The sequence below is a fragment of the Vigna umbellata genome, chromosome 2 (genome assembly GCF_029865625.1).
Source record: "Vigna umbellata cultivar VRB3 chromosome 2, Vumbellata_1.0, whole genome shotgun sequence".
NCBI lineage: Eukaryota > Viridiplantae > Streptophyta > Magnoliopsida > Fabales > Fabaceae > Vigna > Vigna umbellata.
The window spans coordinates 48913050-48934708 of record NC_142166.1 but is presented as its reverse complement, the minus strand read 5'-3'; the positions used below and the strand labels follow the sequence as shown (position 1 = coordinate 48934708).

The 21659-nt window shown below is 34.5% G+C and overlaps 1 protein-coding gene across 1 annotated transcript in view; it reads left to right on the top strand.

Moving 5' to 3' along the window:
• Positions 1-21659, top strand: part of ECA3 (endoplasmic reticulum-type calcium-transporting ATPase 3) — a 28635-nt gene that overhangs the window by 3788 nt on the left and 3188 nt on the right. The window contains exons 8-28 of the mRNA XM_047303311.2: positions 1465-1524; positions 1610-1690; positions 2483-2568; positions 3760-3861; positions 4021-4074; positions 4728-4829; positions 5074-5132; positions 6135-6279; positions 6894-7001; positions 7393-7545; positions 7631-7735; positions 8131-8327; positions 10728-10839; positions 11147-11245; positions 11326-11471; positions 11600-11657; positions 13759-13851; positions 13956-14006; positions 14119-14250; positions 19100-19201; positions 19307-19361. Coding sequence (XP_047159267.1) covers positions 1465-1524; positions 1610-1690; positions 2483-2568; positions 3760-3861; positions 4021-4074; positions 4728-4829; positions 5074-5132; positions 6135-6279; positions 6894-7001; positions 7393-7545; positions 7631-7735; positions 8131-8327; positions 10728-10839; positions 11147-11245; positions 11326-11471; positions 11600-11657; positions 13759-13851; positions 13956-14006; positions 14119-14250; positions 19100-19201; positions 19307-19361 — 2100 coding nt within the window. The remainder of the gene's footprint in view (positions 1-1464; positions 1525-1609; positions 1691-2482; positions 2569-3759; positions 3862-4020; positions 4075-4727; positions 4830-5073; positions 5133-6134; positions 6280-6893; positions 7002-7392; positions 7546-7630; positions 7736-8130; positions 8328-10727; positions 10840-11146; positions 11246-11325; positions 11472-11599; positions 11658-13758; positions 13852-13955; positions 14007-14118; positions 14251-19099; positions 19202-19306; positions 19362-21659) is intronic.

Genomic DNA, 21659 nt, shown 5'->3' with positions numbered 1-21659 from the left:
GTGCAAACCTCACCTTACAAGCCAGTTTTGTGGAGTTGAATTGGACTTAAAGTTCACTTCTTAACAACTTTAGTTGCAACACTTTTGGGGGTTTCTTGATTGTTGCTTCAAGGGTGGTGATTTGTTTCAACATCTCAAGTAGTTCTCACCTTACAAACCAATTTTGTGGAGTTTGATTACGTCTTAAGTCCAAATTCTAAGATGATATTATAGTCTATTCTTGTTTCTATACTAGGTCACCTACCGTATTATCCATCCATCAATCCCAATAGTATTGGGCGTGCGGGTGACATGGAGAAAACCAAAATCCCAAATTGATTAGATATAAGGTTGAGGTAGCGTATATGGATAAGGGGTTAAGGCCTAAGTCAATTCTACAAACTTGGCTTATAAGATAAGGATTGTTTAAGCTTTATAAGCTCTATTTAAGCCATATTTTTTGTCAATGTGAGACTAAACCACCACCTTTGAAGTTACAATAAAGACAATTCCCCTTAAGAGGTTGCAACTAAAGGTGGGCTAGGTGCTTTTTGCAATTAACGGAACTTTCCAATACTGCCCTTCATGCCCCTGATGACCTATCCAGAGTGTGACAAATGTAGGTGATCAAACAGTCGGTCTAGGATAAACTCTAATGTCATCTTAGAATTCAGGGTTAGAACATCTTAACTCAGCCCTAATAAATTTTCTTATGAGGTGAGACGTATCCTTCACTTTATGTGCTACCTTAACCGTATCTATGGCCAATGTGAGACTTGCATTTTTCCAATATGATAAAAGGGAAATATTCAAAGTTGTGTAAAATTCAAGTGTCAAGAAGGACATTGGAGGAAGTTATAAAGAAAGATCCCATGATGAACAATATCTCTCTATATTTGGTCTTTAATTGAGCCAAATTGCTTCATGTAATTCTTGTAGTTGACTTTTTCTAATGGGAAATAAGTTTTTGTTGTTGTATAATAAATAAATAAATAACTTCGTAATGTCAAGTGCCTTCTGCATTAACAATTTAAATTAGATCCGGTTTGCTTTTCTTTTCCTTTGGAAAGAAATTACAAAGACAGGTTTTCTCTCTAAGGTTGTAAATATGATTAGTTAACCATTTATTGTCGACATATATTTTTCTAAACCATTCTCCATATTTTGAGTAGACCTCCTAATGCTTTATGGAAAAACGAGAAAATAATGGTAACCAGAAACATAAAAAACTCAAGTGTTGTTTAAATGTTCCCTTTGGATAGCTCTACTGGAAGAGTTTGGGGTAAACAAGGATAGTGCGAGTTCAAACCCTTGCACTGGGGCACATTCTACATCCCCCTAATAGTTAACAATCTTGTGTTCGAATTGTTTTCTTTCCTCTGTCTGCCTTGATGGTTCAGTTGTCTTTTTTTTGTTTTTATTGAATTGGTTAAAGCTTATCATCTTGAAGTTCTAGAACAATTTTTTACTTTCTATTTCTTTCAGGTTGTTTTTCCATACTTCCTGCATCTGAACTTGTTCCTGGGGATATTGTGGAGGTTTCTGGTAAGCTGATAAGCAAACTGTCTCTGTTGAGTATTTAATCCTGGAAAGTTGAAAGTTGAATCTGTTTTGATTGTGAATTAAATAGTGGGCTGCAAAATTCCTGCTGATATGAGAATGATTGAGATGCTAAGCAATCAAGTGCGTGTTGATCAAGCCATTCTTACAGGTATTCTTACTGCTCGTATATGCTGTGAATAGAACTATTGAATTCTTCTACCTAGGAATCACTTCATTTGTGTGGTTGTGTCTGAAAAGAGTGAAAATGTACTACGTACCCTCACATGTTGACAATTTAGGTAAGTGTTTGTGAATTACTGATGTTCTGATTTTTAAGTAATACTTAACATTAACCTTGTTGATCAATCAATAATTTTAGCTTGTTAGTTTTGATAAATTGACTACTAGAGTAATACCCTTGAAAAAACTGATTTTCTTTTATAGAAACCCATGTTTTAAAAAAATTGAAAATACTTCTCTGTCTAGTATATGCTTTTGCCTGGTTATTTTTTTGTACTGCTACATGTGTGAGCAAGTGGTAACAGATTAGTAAGTTTATTGGGGTCTAGGCTGACTCCTTTTATGCTCGGTTACTTTAACTGTCCAACTAGCAAATTTGGCTGACACATTTTTTAAATCCTTTTGGCTTAACAAATTTTGCTGATGTTTCTATTGCTACTCATTAGAGTACTTAAAGGTTCCTTTTGGCCTAATTAATGGCCCTGTTGCAAAGTTTTCCTTTAAATTATGCTTTCAGGATGCTAGACAATACTTTTGAAAAGGAAAAGGTGGTTAGATAAATATGTCAATCTCACTCCCTACACCTTGTGTGTGGGAAATATGCCATGTCTGTTTAAGGCAAAAACTACGTGTATGAATAATTGTTTATTGAACATAGTTATATGTATCTTCTGACATCTCACTGGATTAATGTGATCAAGATTCTCTTTGCTGATTGTAGGTGAGAGCAGCTCGGTGGAGAAAGAGCTGAAAATAACCACAACTTCAAATGCTGTATACCAAGACAAAACAAATATTCTGTTTTCGGTATGAAGCTTGCTTTCTTTGTTCAACCAGCATGTGGCTAATAAGGTTTAAAATTGTTCTTTAGAATATTAATCTTTTGGATTTCTAAGTCCAATTTGTAATTATGTTTGAGGTAATGAAACTTATCTAAACTCTACTTTGGAAGATTTTCTTGTTGGTGCAGGAAATTTGGGTTGGTGTTACTTGTTAATAACTTTTTTGTAGTTGTAAAAAATTTAAAGCTGTTTAATTGAACCAATCTAGCTTTTAATTAAACATTTCAGCTGCTAGTTTTGGTTGGTTGAGGCTTGATGGTCACATGGAAAAGATGAGTTTATTTTAAGTTACTGAAATAATTATATATGCAAATTTGATTATTGAGAGGAGTTTGACCTGCAATTTTCTGTAGCATTTTCTCACTTGTGCTAATTGAATCAGTTCAATGTTTGTGATGTTTAAGATCAATTGTTGTTGCTTAAAATTGATACACGTACCTACAAACACGCAGGTCTATGTATGCTCACAATAAGTGAAATTTATATACCTGTACTGATCATTATATTTATATATTGTTCATTGAAATTTATTTGCAATTGAACAATGTTAGTCAATATTTAAAAGTAATTACTTTGTGATCTTTAAATTTTGTAAAAAATTAACATGATGATTTTGTTTTTAAGGCTATGTAAAAAAACATTAGTAAATTGAGAATTCATCATCATTTATTCTGGAAAAGAACTTATGAGCTGTTATAGCAGTATAAAAATTATTTAATTTAAATTTAAATTGATGAAATTCGACATATGATATAAACATACAATCTTAAAGTTTATTTATAAAATTGTTAAAAGGAATTATTGTTAATAAAAAAGATAGAACCATGATGCATAGCATTAGTCCAAAATATTTTATTATTTGTAATTTCTACTTAAAAATAAAATTGAAATGACTATTGGACATTGAACATGATGGATAGCTACGTTGATAGTTGTCTTCAGAAATTTCAAAGCTCCATGAATCACAGTAATATAAAATTGTGTTTGCATTAGCGTTCTTCTGTTTGTATTTTCTGTGCATCCAAGTTTCAAATATTTAAATAAGCACGAGTTCAAGGCACTTTTTCTTGTAGTCTGGTAGCCTTGTGTCATTTGAAATTGTTCACGTTAACTCTTATCTTTTTCCCCCTATGTAAGAGTTTGTTTTCACTGCCAGGGTACGGTTGTGGTTGCTGGTAGGGCAAGAGCTGTTGTGGTGGGAGTTGGTCCTAATACGGCCATGGGCAGCATACGAGATTCAATGTTGCGAACAGAGGATGTAAGCATTGAATTTTACTTACATTGGTCCTTTTACTCCTTGTATCTTTATTCAATTTTTTGTGCATTTGTGTTCTGTCTTGACACATGTATAGGAAAAGTTGCTTTTTACTTTTAGACACACAATAGAGGTGGTTACATCTTTTATGATTGGTCGCAGGAGGCAACACCATTGAAAAAGAAGCTGGACGAGTTTGGTACCTTTTTGGCCAAGGTGATTGCTAGTTCTCTGATTTCACTGTATTTCAAACTACTGGGGAACACCAAGCTCACATCAATAATAGTGTATATAAGTAGGGTCAGTCCTCACCTTAGAAACTGGTTTTATAAGATTAAGTAAGGTCTAAACTACTTTTTAAGATGGTATAAAAATCTATCTTATGTCCATTATAAGGGTTACTCCCATGTTATACCTGTACCAAGCCTGTATTGGATGTGCAGGAGTATATTGGAAAAACCCAAGACCTACATCCAATAGAGATAGTGTCAAAATAAAGTGGGGGGAATTTTCATCTAATAAACCAATTTTGTAGGGTTTAGTTAGACCTACAAATTATGATTCAAAAATTAACTCGGTGATTTAGGATTGAGTTATAATGTCTTTAATAAAACCACTTTACCTTTTCTCACCTGTTTTGGCATTCAATGAGAAAGCTCATTTGATGCATGGCAAAGAATTTGAATTATAAGAAGTAAAACCCTTTTATTTGGGAGCCGAAGTATTATCAGCTTCAAAAAGTAAAATATATCAAAGGAATATTTTTGTGTAAGAAATCATTTTTATTATTCAAGTTTTAACTTTGAAGCCCACTTATTATTCTGTTTCCAAATTGTGAGGGTGGTGGTTCCTTTATTTCTTTTTTACAGGTTATAGCAGGGATTTGTGTTTTGGTGTGGATTGTAAATATTGGTCACTTCCGTGACCCTTCTCACGGTGGTTTCTTGAGAGGTGCAATTCATTATTTTAAGGTTTGTTCACCAATGAACTTTGTATTATCTTTATCAATGTTTCCATTTGCTCTTGTATTCTGTTTTTACAGGCATCATGTAGTCTTCTGTTGTTTTTATTTGCATGTACTGCTAAGTTGTTTTATGTTTAGTATCTTTTTGTGTTTGGTGTATAGTTGGTTATATTCGCTCTTTCTTTGGAAGAAGATATCATGTTGTCCTGTGAACATGAAAATCTTTTAACTTCTAATCATATTCCTGCTAGATTGCAGTTGCTCTGGCAGTTGCGGCAATTCCAGAAGGGCTCCCTGCAGTTGTGACAACGTGAGTTTAGGAACCTATTTTTGTTTTTTCTCTGGAAGCCATCTTGTATTTAAAATATCTTTATTTTGATTATATAAAATAATATATAGATGTTTTGGCTTGTGTGTTCATATAGAATCTACAATTTGTTATATATATATATATATATATATATATATATATATATATATTAAAATGTTTTTAATTTTGGGAGTTAATGTCCTTCTTCAAATATGATTTATTGCTCATTTTTTTGTATAAGAAATATATATGTTAAGAATGAAACAAACCATAAGGCAGCATTTCTTAAGGCCCTTTTATGAGTGATGTCCTTGAGGTATTAATATTTCTTTTTCTGAGCTGAAAGGGAGAATTCCAGTTCCTATTAAACTCAAATTTCAATCACTATTGTTTACTTAGATTTTTAATAATCACATTTGTGTATTAAGTATCTTAAAACTCATAATCTCACTTGTCTAAGTTGTTTCTTTGTCCTTTTGTGTACCTAATGCATGTTATCGAATTTGATTATTACTAAATTATTTTGTAGTCTATACAAAATATTGGTATTCTGGGCAATATTGCTATTGTTTTTACACTAGAAACTTTTTTGATAAGGAGGAAAGGCATTATGATGTTTTTGTAAGTTTGGGAAATAGACCAAGGCTGCTTACTATATGGGAAAAGACTAAAAACATTAATAGACAAAAGCTACTAAATTCTTCAACACTGTGCTGAGAAAAATCCCTCAGAATGGTTTTGTGCTTTGCCCTAGATATTATACCACCAAGTAGAAGCCAAATGCCTAATAATCTTGGCAAACCAGCTATTGTGCTATAGAAACTTGCTTACAGAATTACTCGTTCCCTCCCTACTGACTGGAGACTTCCCATGATATGCTGAGATGCTATGTTTGAATTAATTTTCTGGTTAGAAAACAGCATATATTCAATGTGATGGAAAGTTAATCTAGGATTTTTTTTCTTTTTCCTATTTTGTTTTGATTTATTTTCTTTATAATAGGTGTTTGGCTCTTGGAACAAAGCGTATGGCTAGGTTGAATGCCATTGTTCGCTCCTTGCCATCGGTCGAGACGTTGGGCTGCACAACTGTTATTTGCAGTGACAAAACTGGGACGCTAACTACTAACATGATGTCAGTTGCGAAGGTGAGTTCGGCTTGACACTGAAATAGTAAAATTAAAATTTATTCATTTGTCTTTTTTGTGCGTTTTCATGTTGCCACAAGTTTCGCATTGGATTGTGCCATCCTCATTGAACTCTGTCCCGATTAACTGATGCTTATTTTTTGGTTTTGTTTTAGATGAAACATTTTGAATCAATAATAACCTCATTGCTATTATGTTTTAACCTTCTTTCTCTTTATTCAGGAATTTTAGATGTGGTATTAATAGAGTTTGTGATAAAATCTGCTTCTAGATGTTGAAAGTCTGAGTAGTATTCAGTTTATGAACTATTAAGCGTTTCTCTTTCCTCCTTCCCCATTTTTCATTTATAGAGTGCTTTTGATGTTCATCTTTCAGTCCTGTCATGTTTTAATCAAGCCTGATACCAACTACTGCCTGCATATAGTGCATGCACGCATATTATTGTTGTTAGGTTTAGGATGATACAAAATTGTTATGCACGTTGCTTTTCAATGTGTGTTTCATCGTGCAAATTATTTTTATGTATTTTGTTACATGTTGAAATTTTTACCTGGATGCTTATGGATGACTTTTAGCAATTTCCTTGACCAAATCCTATGGTTATGTGGGTACAGGTATGTGTTGTTGAATCTGCAAATCGTGGCCCTGTTGTTTCTGAATACAGTGTCAGTGGAACAACATATGCACCTGAAGGCATAATATTTGACAGTACAGGGATGCAGGTATGATTATGTTAATTCTTTGTGCTTTTTCATTTACACACTAGCAAAAAACACGCATCACATTTATGGCTAAGTATATTACTAATTAATAAAAGGAAGGAACCTTAGCTAGCTGCACAAAACAAAATTCATGGATAGTTTGCCAAGTCAGTGTATGCTTTGTGGTGGATATCCATGCTGTTTTAATTTGCAAAGATTGACACAAGAAATATTGCATTGAGTCAAGCCCTTCCTTGAAGCACAACTTTGCCCTATACTAGAACTCTTATGGCTGCAATGGTTTAGCAGCACAGATGGTTTTCTTTGTTTATCTTCAAAACATAAACTCATTGTAATCGTGTATGCAGCTTTGTTTTAGCTAAAACAATGTTTCATTTTCTTGATTTTGCAGCTTGACTTTCCTGCTGAATTGTCTTGTCTTCTTCACATGGCAATGTGTTCTGCTCTTTGCAATGAATCAACCCTGCAGTATAATCCTGATAAAGGGAATTATGAAAAAATTGGTGAGTCAACTGAAGTGGCACTACGTGTCCTGGCAGAAAAGGTGTGTATTGTTTCCTCTCCTCGTGTCTCTTATGTTAGAAGCTCCATCATTACTTCAGTATACTTTGATCATTTGTTATTTGTAGGTTGGTCTCCCTGGTTTCGATTCCTTGCCATCAGCCTTGAATATGTTGACTAAGCATGAACGTGCTTCTTACTGTAACCATTATTGGGAGGAACAATTTAGAAAGGTGAGATTTAGAAAGTTTCTCATTCCTATTTTGTATTTATCTTCGTCCATTAACATATTTTAGGAAACTTGAATGTTAAAAATTGCAGGTTTTTTGAAAACAATTTTCATGCCTATTGATCAGAAAACACTATTATACAACAGATGTTTTCATTTAAAGAAAAGGGAATAGATAAATGTTAGTAAAGGACTGTGTTATAAACAATGAGTTCAGACTTTACAATTAATCTTGACAAAAAAGATAACAAACTTAGCTATATTAGGTTAATGCATCCATAAACCAGGGGTGAGACGGCCGCTTCATCCAACATAAGAAATTTAATGAATATATCTACTGTTGGATATTTTTTGGGTATTGAGCTATGTGTATTTATTTTCACACTTGATGCTTTGCAGATACATGTTTTGGAGTTTTCTCGAGATCGGAAAATGATGAGTGTGCTTTGCAGCCGGAACCAGATGCATATTTTGTTCTCAAAAGGTGCCCCAGAAAGTATAATACCTAGATGTTCAACCATTCTGTGCAACAGTGATGGTTCCATTGTGCCACTTACAGCTGATATTCGAGCAGAGTTGGACTCAAGGTTCAACAGGTTGATTTTTATTGTTTATAATTTTATCTGTATATGCATATTACATAGTTTGTTTTCTAGATTTTTGCTTGTTTTCTGTTTCTTATTCAAAATAGGCAAAAACATTAGAAAAATTCAAACCATGACTGATTGCCTTGCAAGGGCATAATTCCATGTCTGTTAGCGCTAGCACTGCATGGGACGGGTGAAATATAACCTACATACCTGCCTAATGCCATGCCTTCTTGCTGCTAGGCTTTGAGAAGTAATGATAGAAAAGACAATTATGTAAAGAATTTTCACTGATGATGGCCCACCAGATGCCAACCATACAGCCTCTGGCCTTCTGCTACCCTTGGCTTGAGAGCAATTTGTTCACCCTGCCTTTCCTGAAAATGCTAAATTGATGGGTCAATATTTGATTTAAAAATAAATAAGTTTAACCCTGTTTATTTGTTTGCTCTCACTAGATACACTACACCACTATATTAACAATCCTATATAAAGCTAAATTGTTTTTTAATTATTAGGAAATAAATTAAATTTCATAGTTGTTGTGACAATCTGATTTGACGGTCTGATGTCTGATCTAACCAGGTAATGGTCAAGTTTAGGTTGCCGCTGTCACTTTTTTTCAGTTAACTCACATCTTTGACCCAGAATTTTCCAGTAGAGACTCCTTCAGTTGTAAGGGGAAAACAGCTTCAGTTTTGGTAAATGAAAAAAGTAGTGAGATGAATTTCTTACCGTTGTAACAAATGGGATACTAATTTAGTCGGTTCAGTTTTTTATTCTTCACATACAGGAAACATTTAATACTAATCAGACCTTTTGTCAGTTGTTAAGGGTTCATGTAATTGCAGTAATTCAATTATCCTTGTTATGTCAGCGTTACTTGGCCATTTAAATTCTTAATGAAATGTTTGACTATGTTGAAAGAGAGAAAACTAGATGGAAGATATGCTGAAAATCGTTTATATGGACTACACAACATAGTCCATTTTGTACAAGTTAGTAATAATAAATATAATATGATATGGCTGCGAATCATTTTTTAATAAATTGGAAATAATTTAATATGATATTTTTTTAATTATAGAGGTCTTAATTTGATAGGGAAACGGATGAACATATAAAAGAATAATAAACACTAAAATCCATCCAAAATACTCTACAATATTCTAAGATAGATATTTTTAGATATTTTTTATATTTCTAACACTGTCAAGTTGAAATGGACTAAGCTTTACCTTGTTACAAGAAAATAATTCATTTCCCTGCAAATTAAAAATAAAAATGCATAAAAATTTATATAAAGTCGAGACCAATGCATCACGGAAGAAGTCCGGGCCAGTGCAACTGGGAAAAGTTGAGGTCAATACATCTCGGATCTTAGAATTGTAAAAAATATCTTAAGATATTATCTTAGAATATTCTAGACTATCTTAGAAGATCTTTTAGGCTTAGTTCTTCTTTTATATTTGTTAATTTATTTCCTTATTTAATTAGTATCTTTATAATTATTGGAATATTTGATTAGAATAAGATTTATTAGAATATAATTTATAGGCATATAGAAATATAATATCTTATTACTATTTATATTTATTGTCATCAATCTATATAAAATGAACTTTGTTGTGTAGTCTGTACATACATACAGATTTTACCACCGCTTTGGTCTATTTTTTCTCTCTTTTAACATGATATTAAAGCATTATCATCCTTCATAACCCGGTTTGTCACTACTACGTTGTTGGCTTCCCTAAAACAAAGGAAAAGAAGTGGAACTGCAATTAATCACATCCTTTGTGGTCTCTTATTTTCAACATGCTTGTCACTTTTCCACTGTTTACAAATTTGGTTTGCCACTTTGATTGACGCACCCTGTTTTAGCCACCTACCCTATGCACTTGGCCTCAACTCTTTCTAGGCTTATTGGCCCTGGCTTTTCCAGGCACAATAGCCCCAGCTTTTTTCAAATGCATTAACCTTAACTTTTCTAAGATATACTTTCCATATGCAATGACCCTAGAATTTTCTAGATGATGACGCTAATAGCACCTGAAAAAAGTCAAGGCCAACGCACCTAGAAAAAGCTGGTGAATGACAACTAAGAAATTGGTGAGTGAATGGATTCCACCTTAGAATAGGATAGGGTCAGAATGCCGTTAATATCACATATCTAGTCAATTTGGGATCTACAACCATTTATATGCTATAATTTGATCACATATCTGGTCAATTTGGGATCTCCAACAAGTATTTCTAGCATATTACATATCTGAAAATTCTATTGTAACTTATGGACATTAATAATGGGTACTTAGTTGTTTCTCTTCTGTCCATTTCCAGTTTTAGACTGCCTTTTGAGCTCCTGGTTTTTTCTGTTATTAACACTTAACAAAATTTGTTGGCCAGTTTTGCAGGAAAAGAAACATTAAGATGCCTTGCTTTGGCCCTGAAATGGATGCCCTCAGTTCAACAGTCATTGTCCTTTGATGATGAGAAGGATCTTACATTTATTGGGTTGGTATGCTTTCTTTTCAATGCACAATATATAGTTTAATAGTTAAATTAATGAAAGTTGTTTACTTCATCTGTTCAATAAACTATTGGTATCAAGTTCCAATGAAAGAAGGTATAGGAAGAAGCTTTGTTTTTAAAATGAGAATAGTAGAATGAAATGGTATGGACTTTCTTAAGTACCGCAAAATTTAGTTAATTTTGCTTATATTTGAGTTTTGAGGGAGTACTTTTTTGGTTTTGTTATGCTTTTCCAATATTTTCATTCTTCCTCTATTAAGTAATAATCTTTTTCCTTCTCTCCCCTTGTGTAGGTTGGGATGCTGGATCCTCCACGAGATGAAGTAAAAAATGCAATGCTTTCCTGTATGACTGCTGGCATCCGTGTTATAGTCGTCACTGGGGATAACAAGGTTTCAAACTCCAGCCAACTTTTTTTCCCTTCAACGTTCCATACATCTTGTCTAAAATTACTTTATAATGAATGAATCAGTCCACTGCTGAGTCACTTTGCCGCAAGATAGGTGCTTTTGACCAGTTGATTGATTTTTCTGAACATTCTTACACTGCTTCTGAGTTTGAAGAACTTGCACCTCTGCAGCAAACAATAGCATTGCAACGTATGGCACTTTTTACTAGGTATATTGTTTTATATCTTTTCTCTAATATTTGATTTTGTTAGACGATTGCAGAATAAAAAGGCAATTTCTTTTTTTGTTCAACCCTTTTGACATAAAAAATTCATAGTAAAAGTTGTGTTATGTTAGGGTTGAACCTTCTCATAAAAGGATCCTGGTAGAAGCATTGCAGCACCAGAATGAAGTGGTATGGTTGCTTCCTTTATCAGAATATTATTTGTAATTACTAACTAGTAATGTGTTATCCCTTTGACTAGTTACACAAAATACACTTGATACCCTCTACAGAGTTACAAGAGCTTTATTTATAGCAGCTCTGACCCGCTCTCCCTTTTACAACCGACCACCCCATACCCTTAACTTCTAAACTCAATCTATCCTATCATCCTATATCCTAACACACATTATCTATAATTACTAACTAGTAATGTTTTATTTTTGTGATTATTTTTTTTAGTTTCTTATCTCCCAAGGTCACTTTAATTCTCTAGTTCTTGTCATAATTACATAACTTTTGTGTTTATCTGCGTATAGATAGGTGTACGGCACATTATTCAGTAGCTGGATTGTGAGGATTATTTTAGGTGAATGCTCCTCATTGTTATTTTACACTTGTAGTTTTGATTGTGGATACTGGTGAGTGGAATTCAAAAGTTGAATAGCTGACCTTAAATGAAGTTCTGTACCGAAGATAGCATATACGGTACAAATAATTTATAATATCTGCGTAAATGCCCAAAACTAAAATGAAGCATAAGTCACATCTTAAAGACACATGCATCTAATATGATACATAACTAAAAAGTCAGTGACAAGAGTAACAGCAAATAAATAATTCAGTGCCAAATCACTGCTTAAGGCATGAACTGGTGCCAGAAACACTGCATGAGGCTGGAACAAGGCAGGGCCAGGCTAGGAAATGCAAGTGAGGCTGTGAAGTGAAGTGCAATGAAATGATAACAAAGGCATGTCAAGTGTTTCCAGTGGAGGGATGGAAGTGAAGTGCTGACTGGAGAGGGTGTAGAGAAGTGAAGTATAAAACACTATGAAAACAAGTGTGCTTACTTCAAAACCTCTTAAGCTGCTGTAAAGTAGTTGTATTTTATTGCAAAAATAAGTGAGGCTGCGGGAATTTTGAAGGGCTTTATGCCTGAAGTTGAAAAAAACAGCTGGGGCTTCTGGTACAAAACGGATGGGAAATCACACTAATATCTATAGAATGAAGGGTGAGATAACTCAAGGTAGGTAAATATGGATCTTTGACTCTTCTTTTTTGGATCAGCAGATCTTTGACCCTGTACCCACGGCCCGTACCTGATGTCACAATTAGGATATGTGATACACAAAAGAATATGATGGAACATCATGATACTCCTGCTTGAGGTGTAAGATTGTAATACATGCTACCAACACCTCTTTACATCTGTTTTATACATAGAAACACTTAACACCTGGAGTCCTCTTAAAAGTAATTGTCAGCTTGGACACATCTCAAATACTGAGCCAACTCTTCTGCACGGCTGGTCACTAGTACTGGTATTATAAGATAAAATTTAGTTTTTTAAGCATTCATAAAGTTGGCTTAAAGTATAATATATTTAAAATATCAGTTTTAAGAGAAAAAAATACGAAAAAACTTAAAATAAATTTTTCCATTATATAATTTGTGAAAACTCTCATATAGCTTGCAAAAGATGATTTTTAACTCAATACTAGCCCTGTTCTTTAATGATAGTCATTTAAGGTTTTTTCACCCATAGAAAGGAAAGCATTTAATTTTCTATTTTTAATGCAATTTTAAGTGAATTGCCTATTATACTCCTTTCAGTTTTCTTATTCCATTGAACATTTATGTATCGTTACATTTTTTTTTTCTTTGTTATTATAACAAATTTTTATCTCTGCATATTAATGATTTTAAGGGTATAAGTGGAAAATAATTGTTATCTTGAAATTTAAAAATAATAGATAAAATAAACCTAAAAAGGAACGGAGGGAGTGTAAGCTAATTTTTGCTTATGGAAAAATTTACTTCATCTTTTCTTGTTTTTCCTAGAAGTCCTTATGGAGAAAGTACCTTATCGGAATGACTTTGTTGATGTTTGTGTGTGTTCCATATCATTAGTGCTATGCAGCTCTACTAGTTTCCTGATAAAGCTCTGTTTAACATCACTAAGTCCTCTATTTTGTAATTTATTGTAACCTTCTAATCATGGATGTTATTGTTTATGCAATCATTCCAATAAATTCTTTCAAATTTTTCGAAATTTACAAAGTCAGTAATTTAGGTTGCAATGACGGGTGATGGAGTTAATGATGCACCAGCACTTAAGAAGGCGGATATAGGAATTGCTATGGGTTCAGGAACAGCTGTTGCCAAGGTGTCATCATCTGTCTATACTTTTCTCCTATATTTTTTTTCTTGTCTAGTCAATAATCAACAATCCTAAACAACTTGCTATTTTTCTTCCCTCTTTGATTATAGAGTGCTTCAGACATGGTGCTGGCTGATGACAACTTTGCCTCTATTGTTGCGGTATAATAGCATATATCAATTTCTACTCAATTTTTTGTCTTATTATTACTTTCCTTCCCTCTTGAATAGAAAACAATTTTCCCCGTTTAATTTCTTATTTGTTTCTCTTTAGGCTGTGGCAGAGGGAAGGGCTATATACAATAATACAAAACAGTTTATTCGATACATGATTTCTTCCAATATTGGCGAAGTAGTTTGTATATTTGTGGCTGCAGTGCTTGGAATACCGGATACCCTTGCCCCTGTGAGTGATACAATATTTGTGTTGATGATCTCAAAATGCTCATTTTATGTTAGTAATTAAGATTGTAAATGCACTGATGCAGAGAAAATTGACTCACTTATTATTAATGGTAAATGTAGCTTTAAATAGCCAAATGACAGTTTCTAAACAATTAAAAACCACCCACCGAAAATAAAGCTAGTAGTGGTTACAGGAATGAGAAAAATTAGCAAATATCCCTAAAGACTTGGTAAACCAAGATATTATTCAAAACAGAAAAACTGCTGCAAACTCCTTCATTTCCTCCCTTAAACTAAATGTTATAAAACAATTAGTTTATATCAGAAATTATATCAGACAGATCACACACTCCCAGCAACCTCCGAAGCTTCTGAAAAACTTCCATCTTCAATGGCTTGGTCATTATATCAACCAATTGATCTTGACTCTTGCAATGAACTAATTCAATTGCACCTTCCTTAGTAAGATTTCTCAAGAAATGGAACCTTACATCAATGTGCTTGCTGCGGCCGTGCATAACAGGATTCTTTGACAATTTAATGGTTGAGTTGTTATCACACATCATAGTTATACAATTTTCATAAGAATGACCCAACTCCTTTAAGATTCTTCTCATCCAAACTCCTTGACAAGCACAAACAGCAACAGCTACAAATTCTGCTTCCGTGGTTGATAAAGTTACAATAGGTTGTTTTTTGGAACACCATGAGACAGCACCTGACCCCATTAAAAATACATACCCAGATGTACTCTTCCTATCTTCCATATCCCCTGCATAGTCATTGTCTGTGAAAGCTAATAGCTCACCACTTTCTGCTGTCTTATAAAAAATCCCATAATTTACAGTTCCTTTCAAGTATCGTAAGGCTCTTTTAGCTGCTTGCAGGTGAATATCTAGTGGTTTTGCCATATATCTACTTATGAGACATGTCACAAACATCATATCAGGTCTTGTGGCAGTGAGATACAACAAACTTCCAACCGACTGCTTATAATAAGTTTCATCAACAAAATTCTTGGTTCCATCTTTGCTCATTTTGAAACCTGGGACAATTGGCGTGCCTACATGATTACTTTCCAACATACCAAACCTGCTCAAAACTTCTAATGCATATTTTCTTTGACATATATAAATACCATCAGGTCTTTGTAGCACCTCAATCCCAAGGAAAAATCTCATCTTTCCCAAGTCAGACATATCAAATTCTCTTAACATAGAGCTTTTAAACTCAGACATCATGACTTCATCATTACCAGTAAAAATTAAATCATCAACGTAAATACTTACAATGATAATTTTTCCTTCTTTGTTTCTCTTGGTGAATAATGTTTGTTCGCTGTCACACCGCTGAAATCCTTCACTAATGAAATGAGCTTCAATTCGACTGAACCAAGCCCGCGGGGCTTGTTTTAAGCCATACAAAGCTTTATGCAACTTATAAACCAAATGCTCACTACCCTTTATTTCATACCCTTTTGGTTGCTCCACATAAACATCCTCATTAAGGTCACCATGAAGGAAAGCCGACTTAACATCTAGCTGGAAAATTTGCCAATAATTTTTATGTGCAGCTAGAGCAATAATCATTCTTACTGTATCAATCCTTGCCACTGGTGCATAAACTTCTGTGTAGTCAATTCCATGTTTTTGAGAATACCCCTTGGCCACTAATCTAGCCTTGTACTTATCAATCTTGCCATGTTCATTGTATTTGATTTTGTAGACCCATCTCACTCCAATTATTTTAGCTCCAATAGGTAGTGTAGTGAGTGTCCATGTTTGATTCCTTTTTATGGATTTGATTTCTTCATCCATAGCCCATCGCCAATTTGGATTTTTCACAGCTTCCTCAAAACATGTGGGGTCATTTGACACCATTAATGCCATATGGGTCTCATCCTCCGATAGACCTTCTCCAGGAACATAATCATCCATCCATGTAGGAGGTTGCCTATTTCTTGATACTCGTACTCGATCTTCAGTATTGTTTTCTGCATTTATTTCTGTAACATCATTTCTTGCATTCTCACCTGCATCTAATTCTGCATCATCTACTTCTGCATCATCTACTTCTGCATCATCTATTTCTGCATCATCATTCCATTCTAAATCTGGTACAGGTTGTGTTCCATCCCAATCCCATTGTTTGTCTTCCTCAAAAATCACATCTTTACTTATGAGAATTCTTTTAGCTATGGGATCAAATAACCTATAGCCTTTAGATTCCTCACTGATTCCCAACAGCACACAAGTGATGCTTCTATTATCGAGTTTCGTTCTTCTTGCTTCTGGAACGTGCATATGGGCTACACATCCAAAGACCCGAAAGTGAGCAACCGAGGGTTTCATTCCACTCCATGATTCTTGCGGTGTAACATCTTTCACAACTAATGTAGGAGATCTATTTAGGACATAAATGGTCCAGTTCACTGCCTCTGGCCAAAAAGACTTGGGAATATTTTTATCAGATAGCATGGAACGAACCATGTTCATCACTGTTCTGTTTTTCCTTTCGGCGGCTCCGTTCTGTTGTGGAGTATAAGTAGTGGTCAATTGCCTTTTGATCCCATTTTGTTTGCAGAAATCATGGAACTTTGTTGAATGAAATTCTCCCCCCCTGTCTGTGCGTAAACACTTAATAGACATGTCAATCTCTTTCTCAACCATAATCTTAAAACATTTGAAGGAATGTAACGCTTCTGATTTTTCTGCCAAAAAATATACCCATGCTTTTCTACTATAATCATCAATGAATAGTAGAAGATACCTTTTATTACTATTAGATGTTGGAGAGATGGGACCACATATATCTGCATGGATAAGTTCTAGCTTTTGACTTGCTCTCCAATTACTTTGTTTTGGAATGGAGTCACGATGTTGCTTTCCATTAAGACAGTCACTGCAGATTACTGTTGACATAGAGAGTTGAGGAAGTCCTTGTACCATGTTCTTGCTCAATAATGTCCGTAAGCCACTATAGCTTAAATGCCCATACCTTCGGTGCCAAAGATGAGATAGATTTTGAGTGTGTGTATGAAGGCACTGGTCAGAATTTGTTTGATGGAAAGTACAAGATTGGGGCAGCAAGAAAAACATCCTGTTGGCACTCATGTTGGTCTGAATTATCAAGCCTTTCTCTGGATGAAATATTTTGCACATTCCTCCCTTGATCAAAATGGTCAAGCCTTTCTCTTGTAATTGCCCTATGCTTAAGAGATTATTTCGCAATTCTGGAATATAGTAAACTTCACTGACAACAAAGTTTACTCCATCTACCAGTAACTTGATGCTTCCTTTTCCCATCACTGTCATCTTCGTGTTGTTTCCCAATTTTACCGAGTGTCGAAAGTTTGCATCAAACTCATGGAACATAGCAGAATCACCACACATGTGATTAGAACATCCAGAATCAAGAAACCAAACATCTTTTCCTTTAGTCTCAGGAAACTCCACATAAGACATCAAAAGTAGCTCTTCTTCTTCATCATAAACCTCTGCATAATTTGCTTCTTTGTTCCGAGGACATTCATAACGAAAATGTCCAAGTTGATGGCATTGGTAGCACTCTACAGTTGCCTTGTTGAAGGTTGTTCTACCTCTTCCTCTTCCCCGTCCTCTTCCTCTTCCTTTGTAGCCACCTCGACTATGACTTCTTTCCTCTTCAAAGGTCACTTTTAAGGCTTGTTCCTCATCTTTGTGTCTACGAAACTTCTGTTCATGTACTATTAGTGAGCTTTGTAACTCATCAACAGAAAGATTATCTATGTCTTTGGACTCCTCAATGGAACATACAATGTAATCAAACTTCTCAGTTAAAGAACGGAGAATTTTTTCAACCACTTTAACGTCTGACATAACTTCACCATAAGTTCGCATTTTGTTGGCCACTGTCATGACCCTAGAGAAATACTCTGTCACTACTTCACCAGATTTCATCTCAAGAACTTCAAATTCTCTGCGGAGAGCTTGAAGATGAGATCTTTTTACCCTTGCATTGCCTGCAAACTTTTTCTTCATAGCATCCCATATCTCTTTAGAAGTGTCTTTCTTGAGTATGGTGTCGAGAACAGTTCGGTCAATAGCTTGAAAGAGATAGTTTTTGACTTTCAAATCTTTCAGTCCCATCTCATCTTGCTTCTTTTGTTGTGCTTCAGTTTGTATGGTTCTGCTTGCTGGAATTACATAACCAGGTTCGATGAGATCCCAATACTCTTTAGATCGGAGGAAATTTTCCATTAACATGCTCCAATGGTCATAATGACCATCAAAACGTGGGATGGCTGGCTGGACAAAGCTCCCTTCGGTAGTCATTTTTTTTTTGTGCTAGTGCAAAACTTCAAAGACTGCTGCTTTGATGTATCAGGCCCAGTGGGGGCTCTGATACCAGATGTTAGTAATTAAGATTGTAAATGCACTGATGCAGAGAAAATTGACTCACTTATTATTAATGGTAAATGTAGCTTTAAATAGCCAAATGACAGTTTTTAAACAATTAAAAACCACCCACCGAAAATAAAGCTAGTAGTGGTTACAGGAATGAGAAAAATTAGCAAATATCCCTAAAGACTTGGTAAACCAAGATATTATTCAAAACAGAAATAAAAACTGCTGCAAACTCCTTCATTTTATTCTATGCTGCGTTTTATACATACTTTATACCTGTGGAAATTCTAGATTTTTTATTGATCGTGTCTTCTGTGCCCCTTGGTAGTGGTTTGTAGCCACAATGTGCTTTTATATGATTACAGTGTCTCTTCAGTGGTAATTGCACAAAAATAATATTTTCATTTTTGTTCCAGTGAAGAGAATAACTTGAAATTTTTCTTTTGTTCGCTTAACTTCTTCCAGGTCCAATTGCTTTGGGTCAATTTGGTTACTGATGGATTACCTGCCACTGCTATTGGCTTCAATAAACAAGATTCTGATGTGATGAGGGCTAAGCCTCGAAAGGTGTCATACCAATAATTCATTGGTCGACCTTCTATGTGATTTAAATAAATAAACAGATAACCTTCCCAATTATTATTTTATTTTTATTTCACTTTGAATGTGTAGGTGAATGAAGCCGTTGTTTCTGGTTGGCTCTTCTTTCGCTATTTGGTAATAGGAGGTAACTATAAATATCAACCCCATCTTTATTTCTGGACTGAGTATCATTTATTATACCCATCGGCATTGCTTCATTTAATTTTGCCAGCAAGATTTCTTCTTTATTGAGGAATAGCATTGCTTTTTATGTTTTTATATAGTTACATATCGTAGTTAGATATAGACAAGAGATGGGTAATGCCAATCCCTTGTGATTGTTTGTAGGTAAATAACCAAATTGGGAAAATTGGTACAGAAGGTTCTTGTTACCATTAACAAAGATGTAATTGGATGCAGCAGAATAAAGGACACGTGGATCTTAGGAGGACAATTCAAAAAGACCAATAAAAGAACTATCAAGAGTTCAATATGCACAATGGATCAATGGAACTACAGGGACTGGTGTTCAGACCACTTTAGAAAGTCTACATAGTTTCTACATAAATCTTGGTCTTAATTAGAGGACTCGGATTGCTCAAACCATTCTAGAGGATTTCCGTGGGTTAATAGAGATGTAGGTTTATCAGCTATGATCATTGGAAAAGTCTGGGTAACAGTGGTTAGCCTTGAAAAACCATATAAAGTCTAATACTTGTCAATTTTAAAGCCTAATGCTAAAACTGTCTACAGAGGAGAAAAGTTCTCAAGAGGATATGTGAGAACATTGATTGATAAACTAACTAAATCTAATACTAAACGCAAACCATGCATAATATAGTTATACACTTATTATCCAGAGGTAAAAGTCTTTTGCAGAGCATATTCTGATAGGAGAATGTCTTGTTTGAAGTAGGAGTCAATTTAATAATGGAACTTATGGAAATGCAGATGGAAAGAAAGGGCAATAAGCTCCCAGCTCTTCAGCGTATCTCTCCAAGCTCAGGTATAAACTTAGGAAAAATACCAAAACCAAGGAATGACCCTGAGCTATACTACCCCTACAATTCAAACCCTCCCCATCATACACTCCCCCTTTCTTGCTTTCTCTGTAAAGATGGCAATGGATAGGGTACTACAATACTTTCATTTTAAAAAATGAATCTGTAGCCTGCCCATACTCACACCGGTAGCAATTTTAATTTTTCTACCAATCTGAATGGGTTGGACTGGTTTGTTTGAAAGCTCTGCCTACGGATCCTTCCTTAACCACTGGGTCTCAATAATTATCATTACCACCTACAGAATCATTAATAGAACATATACCTTTATTAATAACAGCTACCAATCCAGTAGTGGCAATTTTTATCCCTTTTGGATCTCAGTTCCAGTAAAAGGAGCAAAAATGCATGTTTGCTTGCAAAAAATCTAGAGAAAATTGGGCAATGAGAGAACTCAATGTGATCGTGGTTGGTAGAATACTCTGAAGGTTTACAGTTTGGGGCAAAATACACTGCGGCTAGTACACCTAATTGCAAAGGTGGTGAAGGGTTTAGGGTCCTAGGTATCTTGCCTCAGGGATTAATTAGTGAATTTTGGATTCATTAAAAGTTTTTACTTTCTGAACAATCCAAAGGAAACGGCTACATAAGAATTGAAAGAAAAACAAGCAATTTGTCGATGAAATAAAAGATGTCTCGGTCGAAATCAACAAAAAATTGTCTTAACCAAACATTTATTTTGAATTTCTTAAAATCCAAAAATATTGGATTGGGTTGGATTTGAATTAAATATATTAAAGTGGACTTCAATTTAGTTGGATCAGAATGAATTTGGATTAAATTTTAATATAATGAATGTTTTGCGCACCTGTACTTTTAGAGGAAACCCTGTCTTCAAATCTTAAAGAAGCATTTTTTTTAGTCAACTGGCTACGCAAATCAGAAACTATGATTCCTCAAGCTTATTCTAGGAAACTGTGGAGTTTAAAATCTGTCGATTGAGGCTGAAAGTCACAGAGGATTCTTTCTTAGGTCAAAGAAGAGAGTATAAACTGAGCTGAAATAACAAAATTTGAGAAAAATGCCCAACCGATCCAAATGGGTCTTAAGCATATTTGTCACTAAAAGGTGGTTTTGAGGGAGTTTTTACCTTGCTATTTCAGATGGGATGGAACTCAGATGTAGTTGGAGAATCCAGTCTCGGAATTCCTGGGAATCATCTTTACTCTTTTTTGTTATTAGAAGTCTTTTTTTCCATAATTTTGAACCAGTTTTTGCAATAAAGAGTGGGAAACGAAATGAAAGGATATATTGGAAATCGTGTATCTCAACTACTCCAAGGACTCTACTAATATAATGAATTGATAAATATAGTATTATATTTTCCTAGTGATAATATGTTCACGTAATAATATAAGTTTCAAACATGTATTTCAACTAGT